Source organism: Podarcis vaucheri (assembly GCF_965113315.1).
Source record: "Podarcis vaucheri genome assembly, chromosome: 14".
In the NCBI taxonomy this organism is placed as follows: Eukaryota; Metazoa; Chordata; class Lepidosauria; order Squamata; family Lacertidae; genus Podarcis; species Podarcis vaucheri.
Window position 1 is genome coordinate 34,118,304 of NC_138752.1, and position 15,417 is coordinate 34,133,720.

At 41.9% G+C, this 15,417-nt stretch overlaps 1 protein-coding gene across 35 annotated transcripts in view; it reads right to left on the reverse strand.

The window, feature by feature from the left end:
• RBFOX1 (RNA binding fox-1 homolog 1) overlaps window positions 1-15,417 on the reverse strand; it is a 1,477,709-nt gene that overhangs the window by 146,879 nt on the left and 1,315,413 nt on the right. For all 35 annotated transcript variants that reach the window (XM_082199142.1, XM_082199117.1, XM_082199122.1 and 32 more), the window contains one exon: window positions 4,037-4,279. In XM_082199142.1, coding sequence (XP_082055268.1) covers window positions 4,037-4,279 — 243 coding nt within the window. The remainder of the gene's footprint in view (window positions 1-4,036; window positions 4,280-15,417) is intronic.

Genomic DNA, 15,417 nt, shown 5'->3' on the forward strand with positions numbered 1-15,417 from the left:
ATTTCAACGGAAAGGAAATTCAATGCAAATGTTGTGGGGGGGGGGTCAATTAAGTATAATTTGCAGGCTGAAAACAACAACAACAACAACAACAACAACAACAACAACAGTGGATACTGATTGTATTCACTGGATTGAGTTTTGTTCCAGACATGGAACGAATATGTGAATATTAGCATTTTCTACTCCTATTTCCATTTTCATCAGAGTTCTCCAACATTTCTCCTATTAATAAAAATTATATATATATATTTTAAAGCAAATAATTAATTCAGTGTGATCCAGCTGAAGCTAAGCCCTTGTTTAACTCTTTGACCAATTTGTTTGGTTCACAATTTAAAGTAAACCCAATTGATTCAAACTTTGCAGATCTGTGTGTAAATCAAAATAGTGGCTAAACTTCAAAATTCATATTTCCCAACCAACCAACCAACCCCCCCCAAGCTCAACTTTGCCTGATCCTCCCCCTCAAAAGTCAATCCAATGGGTAGATCACAGCCAGTTTATTTATAGTGGGAGTAGATCGCAGTCTCTTGGAAGTTGGACACACCTGTATTAGTGGAAAGTGTGCCATACACACACACACACACACACACACACACGGAAATTACACACCCAAATGCATCATATTGTCAAAAATTGCTTTCAAAAACTGGTTATTAGGAGGAATGCACACAAAAATGTTAATGATTTTTTGTGAAGATCAGAAACAGTTGTGGAAATATGGCAAACTGAAGATTGGGGAAATGAGAAACAGAGGGTCATCAAAATTGACAGATTTGTTCCTCTAGACACTTTGATTGAAATGGAATGAGCTTAACTTTGTCCAGACTTCACTGAGAACATTGCTTTACTATTTGAAGTGGCAATAATGTGTTAGCCATTATCGCTCTCATCTGATAACAGAAATGATTTCTTTATCATTCTCTTCATTACTATGTATCTTTTTGCCTATGAATATGATCACGTTCTTGACATCCAGCTGTTGCTGTTGTTTCTTAAACCAGATCAACACAGCCTAGTTTCCAATCTGTGGAGCAATTTGGCGGACTCTTTGATGCACATTCCCACACCATGCAATGTAGTTACAAAGCAATGTAATGTAGCCAGCCCCTTTAAAGTGCTGCTCAGTGCCTATGATGATGATGATGATGATGCTTTTTAACTGTAAGACATGTTTGTTTCATTGGGCACACATTTGGCTAAACATCAGGAACTTACTTTCATGTGCAACCCCCACCATCATACTTTGCTTCATGAACCTTCACACTTTTCATACACTGAACTTTTTTAAAAAATGTTGTATATGAGGTGGGGGTTTTAACTATACTCCTTTCTGATGTAAGCAGAAGCAGATCCAGCAAAATAAGGGACAGAACATCTAAATTACAAGCAAGTTCCCTTCCCTATAAGAATGGATGGGTGAATCTATTTCCTGTCCATTTCAGTTCCCCATTAGTTCATTCAGAAATCCATTCCATCCCATTTTCACATCATTCTGTTAATTAAAATCTCACAATTCAACTATGTACTGTGTGAAGAAGTCATTCAGTTTTGTTGGATAGCCCCATGTTCCACTATTATGAGAGAGGAAGAAGCCCCATGTTCCACTATTATGAGAGAGGAAGAAGTTATGAATGAGAGGAAGAAGTTAAAAATAAGTTTTTATCCCTATCCACTTTCTCTACATCATGTGCAATGTTATAAATGTGCATTTTGTCCTCCTAAACTAGAAAGTCTCAAATGTTGTAACCTTATAGGTTCTGTATGCTTCTGTTTATACAAGAGATTATACATGTGGAAGCAAAGCTTGTTTTCTCATTCAGTCCTCCAGTACAAGTGTGGAAAACGAGCCTCTTCCATAAGTGGATCATGACTTTCAAATGTGGTAGACCACCTTTTGGATACAAGCGAGAACATTTTGCTTGTTTGTTTTGCAGAGGCTGAATTGTTTACCAGACATGAATCCATTAATAAAGCCTTATGCCACACATCCTGAGACACACAATGTCTCCTGAAACTCTAAAAAAAACAACCCAAACTGAAGCAAAATACACTATTTGGATATGAAACAAACCAAAACAAATGGGGATTGGGGTAGCTCATAAAATGGTGACAATGTGGCTTGGATTTGTGATGCAGATATTGCAATGGTCACAACAAACAACAGAAAATCCACACTTTATTGCTATATTCAGTGATATCTTTTATGTTTGGGGGGATTTATGACAAGAAGTCTATTTGGAAGGAACTGTAGGTTGGGGTGGACAGACTTGAAGTCTGCAGGATTTATTTTGCTTTCTCCCTAGAACCCTGAGAGCGTCAGTTGGAGCTAGGATATCAGAGAATTTTCACAAAAATGGAAAGTGGAGTTGAAATTGCTGAATTTTGCTTATTTCTAGAATGAAAATCAATCCACTAAATAGAATTGTTAGTCACTGTTGTTGCCGCTTTCAGTCACCTCAACTCAAAAATGATATTCTAGAGTTGGAAAGCATTCAAAAAAGGGCAACCAAAATGATCAAAATGGTGGAGCAACTCTCCTATGAAGAAGGGTTGCAGCATCTGGGACTTCCTAGTTCAGAGAAAACACAAGTAAGAGGCAACATAACTGAAGTTTATTAAATTATGCATGGCATGGAGAAAGTGGCTAGAGAAAAGTTTTGCTCTCTCTTTCATAACACTAGAACTCATGGACATCCAATGAAGCTGAATGTTGCAAGATTCAGAACAGATAAAAGCAACTCATTCACACAGTGTACAGTTGAACTACTCATTCCCCGCACACCACACCTCCTGGGCCCAGAAGTCAGCACTGGTTCATTCTGATTTAGACTAAATTAAAGAAAAATATTGTATCACCTTCTGAAATATGATATACTAGGTGGGAAGCTGGCAGGTTAAAATGTCTAGCTGGAAACAGAAGGAATTTGAAGCCAATGGAAACCTGAGTGTCTCCTATCAGAGCTCCATGCTTGGAAATCAGGGAGGGAGCCTGGCTTAATTCTAGAAGCCCAAGTGTTGATCTGGTCTAGAAGGGCTCTTCTTATGTTCTTATGCTCTGATGGGTCTCTGCTTATGTTCTTATGGAAAACCTTATGGTGACGGTGGCCGCCGGCATATTTGTGCTTAAGCCAATCAATTTACGCACAAGGCTTTGAAGATATTTCTGTTATACAGAAACTCCTGAGGATGGTGTTATTCAAAACGTGTTGGGCCTAATAAATAATATTTTAAGCACCTCCTACCTTCTGTATGAATTAGGTGCATAATTGTTCATTAAACTCTGCAGTACACCGATTCTCAATAACTGAAGATAAAAGGTTGAAACACCCAGCTGTTTAATCCACCAGATGTCATCCTAATAATCTCTTGGAGGCCATAGTTTTCAACAAAAAGAGCTACTAGGAACCACACACTAGGAACATGATATGTCAAATACATTTTTTCGCACAGCAATGTTCTGTCAATGATTGTGGTAAACTAGGGGACAATTATAGCATTATGCACGGTTAATCTCACACATAAGTAGTTGAACACCATGTGCAGAATAAATACATGCAAGCACCTTAGATGGGAAGCCATGTTTCACACATACAGAGGCAGGTATTATTTTAAAGGCCCAGTGGTAAATCCTCACAACTGAAATGAATACTTCACACTCCAAATGCACAGTACTTAACAAACTCATATTAGCGGAAGAGATCCCTGTCCCAATGAAATCACAAACTAAATTTAGGCTAGTGGAGGAAGGGGAGAAAATGATGCACATAAGTAAACAGTTACCTCTATTCAGGCAGCATTCAGTTTGGATTGGACAGGTCAGATTTCAATACTCAGATTTCAGTTTTCTGGTTTTACCAGGTCAACAGAAGCTTGAGCTGGAGACTCTTCCTGTGGCTCCAGCTCAAAACCCCACTGATGCAAGAGGAGCCCCGAGTCTAGAAGGGTTGGAGGTTCCTCATATAGACTGCATTGCTGATGCCAATATTTTTTGCATGGGGAAATTTAAATCTATCTATATATATATACTTACTGTGGCTGTGCCTGACACAGTTTGTGCATTTGTGTCACTTGTGTTTGGTTCAGAGTGCGTCTGCGCAGGTGGGTACATATTTAATGTGTGCTCTGGAACTGTGGTTTGGCCTGTGTAGTCGGGAGTCGGATGAGGGTGGGGCGCGGTGTACTCTGCGGGGATGCCGTTCTGAGGAGGAGCAAACTGAGCCGAGGCGTAAGGCTGTGCCATTGTGTCAGGAGGTGCTGTGGCTTCCTGATTACCCTGCAAAGGGGAAAGAGAAAACAAACAAAGAGAAGGTAGGTAAGATTATTAAGCTTGTCCTGCAGTTCGTTCCTGAATTGTTGCAGATCTTCAGTCCTCCCCCTTTGGTGATATTGCCTTCCTAGTTTCTCCAGCCGAGAAGTATGGGCACAACTACAGGTTGGGTTTTAACCACCGCAAAAATCTTCCTACTCAGTTCCTGTTTGCACTGGCTTGGCCTCTCTTATATGAACCCCACTCCCTGAAAAAGGTATGCCCACATTTCACTGGATCCCATGAGTGCATAAGCATCCTTCCTTCTGTTCTGAACAGAGAAAAGGCACAAAGAGTGCATCAGCAGCTGATGAAGCCTGCTGGATCAGCTCAATCATCCATGCAGTCCGGCATACTGTTCTTACAGGTGACCCCATGGGAAGCCCACAAGCAAGCAGGACCTGAGCAGAAGAGTCCTCTCCTCTCCTGTGGTTTCCAGCCATGGGCATTTAAAAGCACAGAGTGTTCTTGTGCTCATGTACTGCTCACTGATTTCTCACTGACATCTGGTTGGCCATTATGAGAACAGGATGCTGGACTAGATGGGACAGGCCAAGTCCCAATAATCCAGTAATCATTTCAATGATCTGCATAATCATTTTGAGCCTGAGGACCAGCTTCCCTTACTGACAACCTTCTGGGGATTGCAACATGGTGGTGGGGAAGGTCAGATGCAAAAGTGGGCAGACCTTTTAGGTCTCCAAATTCCACAAAAGTGCTTTTATTACTTGGAAAGCAGATTCAAGATGTTATGGAAATATTAATCAATTAAAATGGAATGAAAGTCTGCTATATGTATCTATTGCTATATCTTAAAAATGCCATTAAGAAAACAAGAGAGATGGGGAATGATTGTCTAGGTGCAATTTGTTTTAAAGAGTTCTATGCTACCTTGAGCTCTAAAACAGATGTTATAGAGACCCCCACTGTTTCTCATTAACAATGACAGCCCTTTCACAAGCTTAGAATTAATATTCGTAGCATTCACTCTTAGTGCTAATTACAGCTAATATTTAATTAAGAGCAGTGAGCTTTGGTACAATTTCTTTACTGGTGGCTTCCAACTTATTTCACTCCAAAGGCAACATTAAGCAACACTCCCACCCCTTTGCAATAATAATAAAAAAAATGTCATTCATTCCTGATCTTTCTGTATCTATGTCCAGATGGGCAGGACTTTGGTGCCCATGCTCAGCAGAGTGAGCAGCAGGACTCTAAATCCAGGAGGGCTGCCTTAGCACACTTTGAAGCAAAAATAATAGAATCATAGAATTGTAGAGTTGGAAGGGACCGCAAGGGCCATCTAGTCCAACCCCCTGCAATGCAGGAATCTTCTGCCCAATGTGTCGTTCGAACCCATGACTGAGTTGAAGAGTCTCACACTCTACCAACTAAGCTGTTCCAAGAGACATAATGCACACTGCTGTCTAAGAGAAAGTTCCCAAGAATAACACTAAGTTCGGATTCTAAAGCAAACCAGTAGATTTCCGGGGGGGGGGGGTGTATGTCTAAATAGGCATTACTTGATCAAATCTTGCAAGGTTTGTTTGTTTGTCCATTTAAAAAAAATATCCTCCCAGCAAAACCCTAACTACATTTCCTCAAAATTAGGGATGGAAGCATCTGTAAATTTTGGTTCTCTCATTTTTGCAATGTTAAATACAGCTCTCCACATTTCCAAAGCAATTTACATTTAAAACAACAACTACCCAATCCAGATGAAAGAAATATTAGAATTTTAGTGTGGATTTTCCCAATAAACACATTTTCACATACAGTTTTGAATAATGCCGACTCAGAGAGAGAAATCCTGCTAACACTGAGTGCAAACTGAGCAAAAAATTAAAAATGATTGAAAACTGTTCATCATTTGATAAGAAAAAGTTTTTTCATTTCTTTCCTCGGCCCTTGTACATACAGCAAAAATACATTCAATGATACATACAGAGGGAATGCTCTCTCAGAACTACACAGTCAATCAGAGCATGTGTTCCCTCAGCAGAGTTCATGCCACTCTGCCTGGTTGCTAACCAACACCTCCACCCAGCACCCTCTTAGCTAGTTGACATACACTTATAACAGAATTAAACCTTAAATTACAGACTGTGAATCCCTGCTGATATACTTCCAACTGCTTGGTCCCAGACATTGGTCAGAGGACCAACAGCTGCTGGAACACTGCAGAGGCTTATTTGACCCAGCTTCTGCCAAGCAAGTTGTGTTTCCTTGCAGTTTAGAGGCAAGAACAAAACTTGGCCTGGAAGTGTTGCTAGAAGCCAGGCCTTGTCACATGACTGTTTCATCTTCCAATTTGTAGACTCCTTGCTCTCTTCTTTGGCCCAAGTTTGGTGGTGTAACACAACTGAAGCAGTAGGGAATCACTGCCTGCTATTCATTGGTTTGCAGATTCATGATCTGCTTTGGGTTTGAGATCTGACATGATACCAGCAGCGATCAGATAAAAGCTTCCAGAGGCACTCCTTCCACAGTTAGTTCATTGTAAAGTGTTTTGCTACCCAGGGACATATCATTCCACACTTTCACTGATGCTCAGTTACCTCTCACAAAATCGGGAGCATGAAATCAGGCAGCACATACACTGAGAGGCCTCAGCCTAAAGTCAATTGGAGGCCCTTTGAGGTCTGAGGAAACAGGTTGACTAAAAGGCCTTGACCTGTTTCCAGGAACACTTATCAACTGCAGCCTGAGAGAGCCAAACTTAGAAATCTCAACCTGAGGGGAAACTGGTCCCTTTAAAGGCCAGTCTGTGAAAAAGCAAAATAGCAAAGCTCAGTTTCTGCTCAGATATCCAACATTTAACGTCATGTGCTTAGGGTTGCCAAGTTATCAGTTTCAGACATGCACCTCAAGCCTATATTTAGGAAATAAAGTTTGATCTCAGAGCTATTGACTAGCTCCAAATTGCTATCAGTGTAGAATTCGCCATTATGTAGTTTAGTCATTAGGTGGCACTTGGCTTAGTTGACTCTGGATGGAGTAAGGTGTTTTCTGTTGGGTGTTCTGCTGGTATCTATCTTCGCTCACAGTTAAGTCCTCCGCAGCCCCACTACCACGCTTATCCACACTTCCTCTCCTCTTTACAGGCATGGCCTGCAATTTAACTGTCTGAGCTTTTTTTTTTTTTTTTTTTGCTCCAGAGCTTTCCCTGCGAAAACCCGAATTGAAGAGCGGGACAAGAGGTAAGTGTGATAAGCCTTCAGAAATGCTTAAAAATCTTTGTAAAATCGATAAGCCTTCAGAAATGCCTGTTCCTGCAGAGTCTGGAATGTCATTGACTTCTAGGGTCTAGGGTCTCTAAGTGGTACTTCCCAGGTGTTGCTGGGCTACAGCTCTTATTGTCCTTGACCACTGGTCATGCCAGCAGGGGCTGATGGGAATTATAATTCAAAACATCTGGAGGGTACCAGATTGGGGAAGGCTACCTTAGGATAGGGATGCGGGTGGCGCTGTGGGTTAAACCACAGAGCCTAGGACTTGCCAATCAGAAGGTCGGCGGTTCGAATCCCCGCAACGGGGTGAGCTCCTGTTGCTCGGTCCCTGTTCCTGCCAACCTAGCAGTTCAAAAGCACGTCAAAGTGCAAGTAGATAAATAGGTACCGCTCTGGCGGGAAGGTAAACAGTGTTTCTGTGCGCTGCTCTGGTTCACCGGAAGCGGCTTAGTCATGCTGGCCACATGACCCGGAAGCTGTACACCGGCTCCCTCGGCCAATAAAGCGAGATGAGCGCCGCAACCCAAGTCGGCCACCACTGGACCTAATGGCCATGGGTCCCTTTACCTTTACCTTAGGATAAGGAAGCAAGAGCACCAAATAATTTTCACCTCCAGTGTCTCTCAGTATTTGTAAACCTGTGCATGGCATGGCTCAGCAACATAGTAGCTGGCAAGCTTGTTTGCATGTATATGTTTTAAGGAAGAGCCGAAAGTCATTGGCCTGTGCATGGGCCTGAAATTTAATGAAATCCACATTTCAACTCCGAAAGGTGCTTTACATGCCAGAGTATAAAATGCAGCTTATTGCTTTCTGTTTATATGCTGAACTCTCTTAAGCAGAGAAAGAGAAAATAGAGTCTACATTATGTAGAGGCACAAGCTTTTCTAGAAACACTCCAGATTGTTAGGTTTTTTAAAACAACAACAAAAAAACACCACTGTTTTAGATGTTCAGTACATAATATCTCACATCTTCCTGTTTAATTTTTTCCCTTCACAGCAGCATTTCATCTGTTGCACAAAGCTTTTATAATTAAGAAATTGCATGATAAGTGTCAAAACATAAGGAGTAACCCTGTTATGTGTTTGAACACAAATGAAAGCAGGAGAAATGTTACTTGTGCAATGTTCATCTTTTGTGTAAGCATACATTTGCAGAACGATACTGTATTTATTCATTCCTTTGGTGGAGGGGCAAAGGAAGAGAACACACACACACACACACACACACACACACACACTTCTTTCCACCACTGCTCACATTTTAAAACTCTCTCTTGCTGTTTTATTCTTTGCTTTTATTTGATTTTGCCCCCCTTTTCTTTTCTTTCTTGTGTTCTGCCTCTTTGGCAGCAGATATTTCACATTCTCAGGGAAAGCTGTTTTCACACTGTAGTTAAATGAGGCAAACTGCATCATAGCCTCAGGGTATGGAAACAAAGGAGTGATATGCAAGAGAGAGAGAGAGAAAGAGGTGGGGAGACAGAGAGAGGACCCCACCACACACTGCTGCCACACACATATTAAAGTAGTCTGTTAACCTGTTGGTTGGAAGACTAGCTCTTTCAGACAGATCAATTCAACCAAGAGACATAACAGCATGTGTAATCTTACCTTCTTAATGATTAACTAGCCAAATATATATAATGAACACAGAATGTTGCAGGGGATTGTATATCATACCCTCCAACATTTTCCCAACAAAATAGGAGCATCCTATTCAACAACAACGAGGGACGCGGGTGGCGCTGTGGGTTAAAGCCTCAGCGCCTAGGGCTTGCCGATCGAAAGGTCGGCGGTTCGAATCCCCGCGGCGGGGTGCGCTCCCGCTGCTCGGTCCCAGCGCCTGCCAACCTAGCAGTTCGAAAGCACCCCCGGGGGCAAGTAGATAAATAGGTACCGCTTACCAGCGGGAAGGTAAACGGCGTTCCGTGTGCGGCTCTGGCTCGCCAGAGCAGCGTTGTCACGCTGGCCACGTGACCCGGAAGTGTCTTCGGACAGCGCTGGCCCCCGGCCAATAGATGTGAGATGGGCGCACAAACCCCAGAGTCTGTCAAGACTGGCCCGTTCGGGCAGGGGTACCTTTACCTTTACCTTTATTCAACAACAACAACAACAACAACAACAACAACAACAATAATACTTTTTATACCCCACCTATCTGACTGGGTTTCCCCAGCCACTCTGGGCAGCTGTCAACATATATAAAAACACAATAAAACATTAAACATTTAAAAAACTTTTCCACACAGGGTTGCCTTCAGATGGACCGGGGGGTGGGGATGGAGATCAGGTAACTCCATACTCGCCAACATTTATCTGATGATAATAGGGACATCCTAAGGAAAAGCTGGACATTCTGGGATGAACTCAGAAAATGGGACTGCTTCTGTAAATCCAGCACTGTCCCTGGAAAATAATAATAATAATAATAATAATAATAATAATAATAATAATAATAATAATAATAATAATTTATTTATACCCCGCCCATCTGGCTGGGCTTCCCCAGCCACTCTGGGCGGCTTCCAAAATAATATTAAAATACTATAATACATAAAACATTAAAAGCTTCCCGAAACAGGGCTGCCTTCAGATGTCTTCTAAAAAATGGGGACACTCGTAGGGCCTGGTATATCTAAGGCAAATCAGAATCTTTTGCTTGCCTTGGAAAACCAAACAGTCACATGCCACATTTTTTAAAGTGAGGGGGGGGAAACATTCAAAATTGCCTGCTATATGTAAGAATGCAAGAAGAGCCTTGCTGGATGAGGCCCATGCCTCACCTAGTCCAGCATCCTGTTCTCATAGGGTCCAACCAGATGCCTCTGGGAAGCATCTGCAATTCTACCCACTTGTGATTATTATTATTATTATTTATTGAATTTGTATACCGCCCTATCCCCTCAGGTCCCAAGCAACTGGTATTCAGAGTACTACTGCCTCCAGCAGTGAGGTAATACATAGGTGTCATGGCTAGTAGCCATTGATAACATTATCCATGAATGCTTGCATGTCCTTTCCCCTTGCTGATGAGAGACAAAAAACGTAAGAAGAGTCGGGAAGATCAGACCAAAGGCCCAACATTATCTCCACACAGTAGCTAACCAGATGCCTCTGGGAAGCCCGCAAGCAGGACCTGAGCACAACAGCACTCTCCCCTCCTGCAGTTTCTGATATTCAGAAGCATTTCTGCCTGTGATAGCAGATAGCTGAGGGAATGGATCTTTTTCAAAATTCCTATCTGAAATGACCTGATCTTGAAGTAATGGGTGGCTCAGAACTCAGCTATCCAGTGAATTTTGCACTTCTCCTAACACTGTGACATGGTTCACAGCAGTTGAAACGTCTCAAAATACATATTGGAATTTGTATCTTGAAAGAAAATGTTTAAGTCAGGTGTCACCCTGTGGTCCCCAGTAGAGCATCAATAGGCTACCTCAGAGTTCCCACTCCGATGTCTCTGTAGCTCTGATACAGAGATATCCCGGCTGCAGCAGTAACTTCATTGGGTCTAATATAAATTATTCTGAAGCACAAGGTGGTGGCAGGGGTGTTGATACACAAAAAAGAACTTGATTATCATCTAAATCTGTGAAATCCCAGCTCTGCCATGGGAGATTCCAGATGCGTGCCCTGAATATTCCCCTGGTGAGCACCCATAGAGCTTAGAACCACAGAATTATGCACTTGGGAAACACAAAATATGACATGCACAACATGTCTGCACTACCAAATTAAACCAGCTTTGAACATGTCTACAGCAGGGAGATGCGGCTCTAATCTTAACAAAAGGGGGCCAAAGGCACCTAATTGCTTCACAACTGATTGCCCAAATGCTTTGCCAGTTGTGTTGCATTTATTTGCTTTGCTTTTTACTGTATTTTTTCATAATTGCATTCCATATGTTTTACACACCCCATAACTATAACCATGGAAGAATGGGTTAAAAGAAAATCTAACTAATACCTACTCTATGTACTGACTGGAAGAAAAGTGGGACCACAGATCAGGTAAGGGAAAACTCTGGGTACATTAGTGCTCATACAGTAGCTTTCGAAACTTTTCATGTTGGTAAAACACATTTTAGACATACCTCATTTTGAGACACAGTAATTCGGTTTTACCAGCAAACCAGAGGTTCAGCTATCCCCTCTCCAACCCTGGGAGGAGCGCAGGGAGCGTTCGCTCTACACACGAATGTGTCGCGACACACAGTTTGGAAAGCTCTGCAGTAGTGGAAATGATGCACACATGGGGGGAAAGTGCACACACCCTAAATTAAAGGCACTTTTTCTCTTTTTTAATAAATGAAATTTCTTATACCTTTGGTCGCCTGTTTTTGCCTGCCAAGGGAAATACTTCAGAAGCGATTCTCAGATGCAGTTTCTCTACATATCACTAGTTAAGCTAGCTAACACTCCACTATTTAAAGGACCTTTAAAGGACTCTAGAGGTTGGCCCCAAAATGATTAAAGTTCTAATTAAATCACATATCTGCGAGGAAAGCTAAAAAGATACAAAGAGCCCTAAAGAATTCATATTTACTATCTATCTATCTATCTATCTATCATGAGCTGTCATCAGACACAGGAATCCAGAGGCAGCAAAGAAACACAGCTGGTGAATTTTTATTTACAGGTGACCCATATTTCCCAGAAAGAACAAAAACATAAAGAAATATAGACACAATTCTGTCACCAGATCTACATTGCAACCTAACCCCATTGGCAAGCTGAAAACAGAATAAGAGAACTGAAGGAGACCTCAAAGGTCATTTATTCAATCTGGGGCACGTGCACAGCTGTGGGAAAAGTATTGAGGCAAGGAAGAAGGGCTACCCCTATGCTATCCATATAATCAGTTCTCAGTAATCAATATATTCAACATATATTCATATATGCTTACACATAATCAAGGATTTCTGTATTTTATAATCCATTTTGAATCAAAGGGAAACTGTGCCTTAGCTAACTGCAAACTGCTTGGAACAGCAAAGTTAGGAACCGACCTTTCCCCTACAAACATCCGTGTACCCTGGACAAGGGGAAGACGTGAATCAGAGATTCTGGTACAAATTCCCCTCAGATACAGGCTAAATTAATCCACAGAACAGGAAGAGCAAAACCACAAAATCTCCAAAACTCCCTGTCCTGTCATAACTAGGGGAGAGGTTAGACCAGTGCTTGACCAGTGCTTAACCAGGAGCTGGTAGCGTGACAACAGCTTGCTGATTGGCTGATTCTCACTGACAATATTGTGAATCCCTCATGGTTGTCTCATGATCTATGATTTGCTGTGATTTGCTCAGGTATAAAGACCTCTGGATTTCTGTCAATCGGGGTGCCAGTTCCTTTTGGAAGAGATTCCAAACTGGGTCCTTATTGCCTGGCAATAAACCTCACCTTCTTATTCTCCATTGCTGAGTCTGCCTGATCCTTATTTTGCACCTAGCAAGTACCCACTTACTTTCACGTGCTTCAGTATATGCCTTGCAATGCAGAAGGTTGAAGGTTTAAACCCCAGCATCTCCATAGAGGCCCAAGAGAGTCACCATAATAACCTCCAATATCCACCTCACTAAGTTGGACCAGTAGGACACCATGGTCAATGCTATCAAAGGCTACTGAAAGATCAAGTAACAGAGTTGCACAGCCCCTTTCCCTTTCACGATAAAGGTCATATATCACAGTGACCAAGGCTGATTTAGTTCCAAAACTGGTTCTGATCCCAGATAGTAGCAGATCTAGATAATCAGTCTCTTTTATTTTATTTTATTTTATTATTATTTTTTATCATTAATACACATATACAAGCATACAAACATACATTTCATACAATCTTTAAAAATATTCAAACATACTTACACTCAATCCCACAAATAGTTCCTTTCCCCATCACCATCCACCGACCCTTCACCCCACCTTTGTGTTGACTTCCAATCTACTCAATTACAATATCTTTCCACTTCTATTGCTTTCTTTCACACACCTTTACCCTAATTTCATGCTTCTTTTTCTAATACACGTTGTTTTCCATCTTATTTGATATTTCAGTATTTGAAACGGAACTTGTTTATTCTAATAGGAGTTCTGATTTTTCGATATGATTTTGCAAGTATCTTTTAAACACCTTCCAGTCCCTATGTATCTTTTCTTTTGAAATCCTTCCAATTTCTTCCATTGTTTTGGATATATTGTAATAGATAATCAGTCTCATCCAGGAACACCTGCAGTTGCTCTACAACCAACATCCTCTCTAATCTGTTTGCATGCCTCACAGCCTACAGACCACGTATGAAGGCCAAGAGAGAAGACTACGTATTAGTTTCAACCAGCCTGTAAGTGTAAGGCAAAGGGTCAAGGATGAACATGTGTGCATAATGAAACCAGCCATATACACATCCCCAGTTAGGTGGGCATTTCCCCCTCTCTTTTTTGGGACTAATTACAATACTATACATTTAAGAATATGCCCTGACTGAAAGTAAGCCATTAAACCTATCCTAGCATTATTGCCTTTGCTTTTCAGCAAAGGAGCTAATAACAGGGGAAAGGAGATTACAGAGCAGAGAGCTGAACTCTGGCTTGTTTGGATTTCCCAGCCGTTGACAGGTATACCGAAAACAGAGTTTGGCTTTGCTGGGAGAGAAAAGAATGGAGATAGCATTATCTGGCTACAGATATTTGTCTCAAACAGCATCTCTGAGTTATAATTCCACTTTATTTGCTCAGCTGGAAGTCCAGTTGACCTACATTTGACATCTTTTAAACACGGTTGGTTTAACATGCTACCCCCAACTATAGACACAAAGAGCTTGTATTTTCTGGCTATACATTTTGCAAGTAACATATACCTTTGAGGGACAAGGCACTTCCTTCAGCTCACAATGAGTCTTTTCCTTCCTGTCTGCATCACTAAATGTGAATGTGTATGATCGACCTATTTAACATCTGCAATTTCATCATTTCATTGCTCCCTGATGTTGCCCCCTTTTCTATTTTGGAACCATGTAAATCTATAAAGTATTATTTATGGTGGATAGCATCTTTTGTGTGAGTCCTTTTTATCAGGGCTGGCCTGCCCATAAGGTAGACTGAAGCAACCGCTTTGGGCGGCAGAATCCCATAGGGAAATGAACCTGCAGGCATCCTGCCCACCGCTGCTGTCGCTGTGCAGCTGCAGAGGCTTCTGGCAAGATCTCGCAGAACTCTCATGAGATCTCGCCGGAAGCCACTGCAGCCGTGTGACCCTGGTAAGTCAGGCTTCATGGGGTAGGTAGGATTGGGGAGCACCATCCCATTTTGCCTCAAACATTGAAATGGGCTGGGCCGCCCCTGCTGCTTATCAAAACTTGGTAGTATCAAAGGTGAATTTAAGTGGAAAAGGTCATAGCTGAAAAGGGGAGCATCAGCTGTAGATGCAGAAGGTCCCAGGATCAATTCCTGTTATTTCCAGGTAGGGCAGAGAAAGATTTCCAGCCTATAATCCTGGAGAGCCACTGCCCATCAGGACAAGTCAACACTTTGATTCTGGGTAACTTTTTTCTACTGATTCAATACTGACTGTCAAGTATGAGTCGACATAAATGGTAGTCCACAGAAAGCCACAAAATTGGGGCATTCTGAGGACAGGGCCAACTTGGGATCCTGAAACAGCTATACTACCATCACTTGAAAGCATTACACCAGATCTGGGCGCAGTTTCGATGCCAGATATAGGCTAGCATTGCATAAAGAAGGGCTTTGCCTCCTCTCGCCCTGTACCCTGATCACCAAAACTAGCAGAGCTGCACATGTGGTAGTGACTGGCCAGGTTTAGGATTGCTCTGCACATCAAGTTGTGCCACAATTATGCTTATTTCTGCAACAAG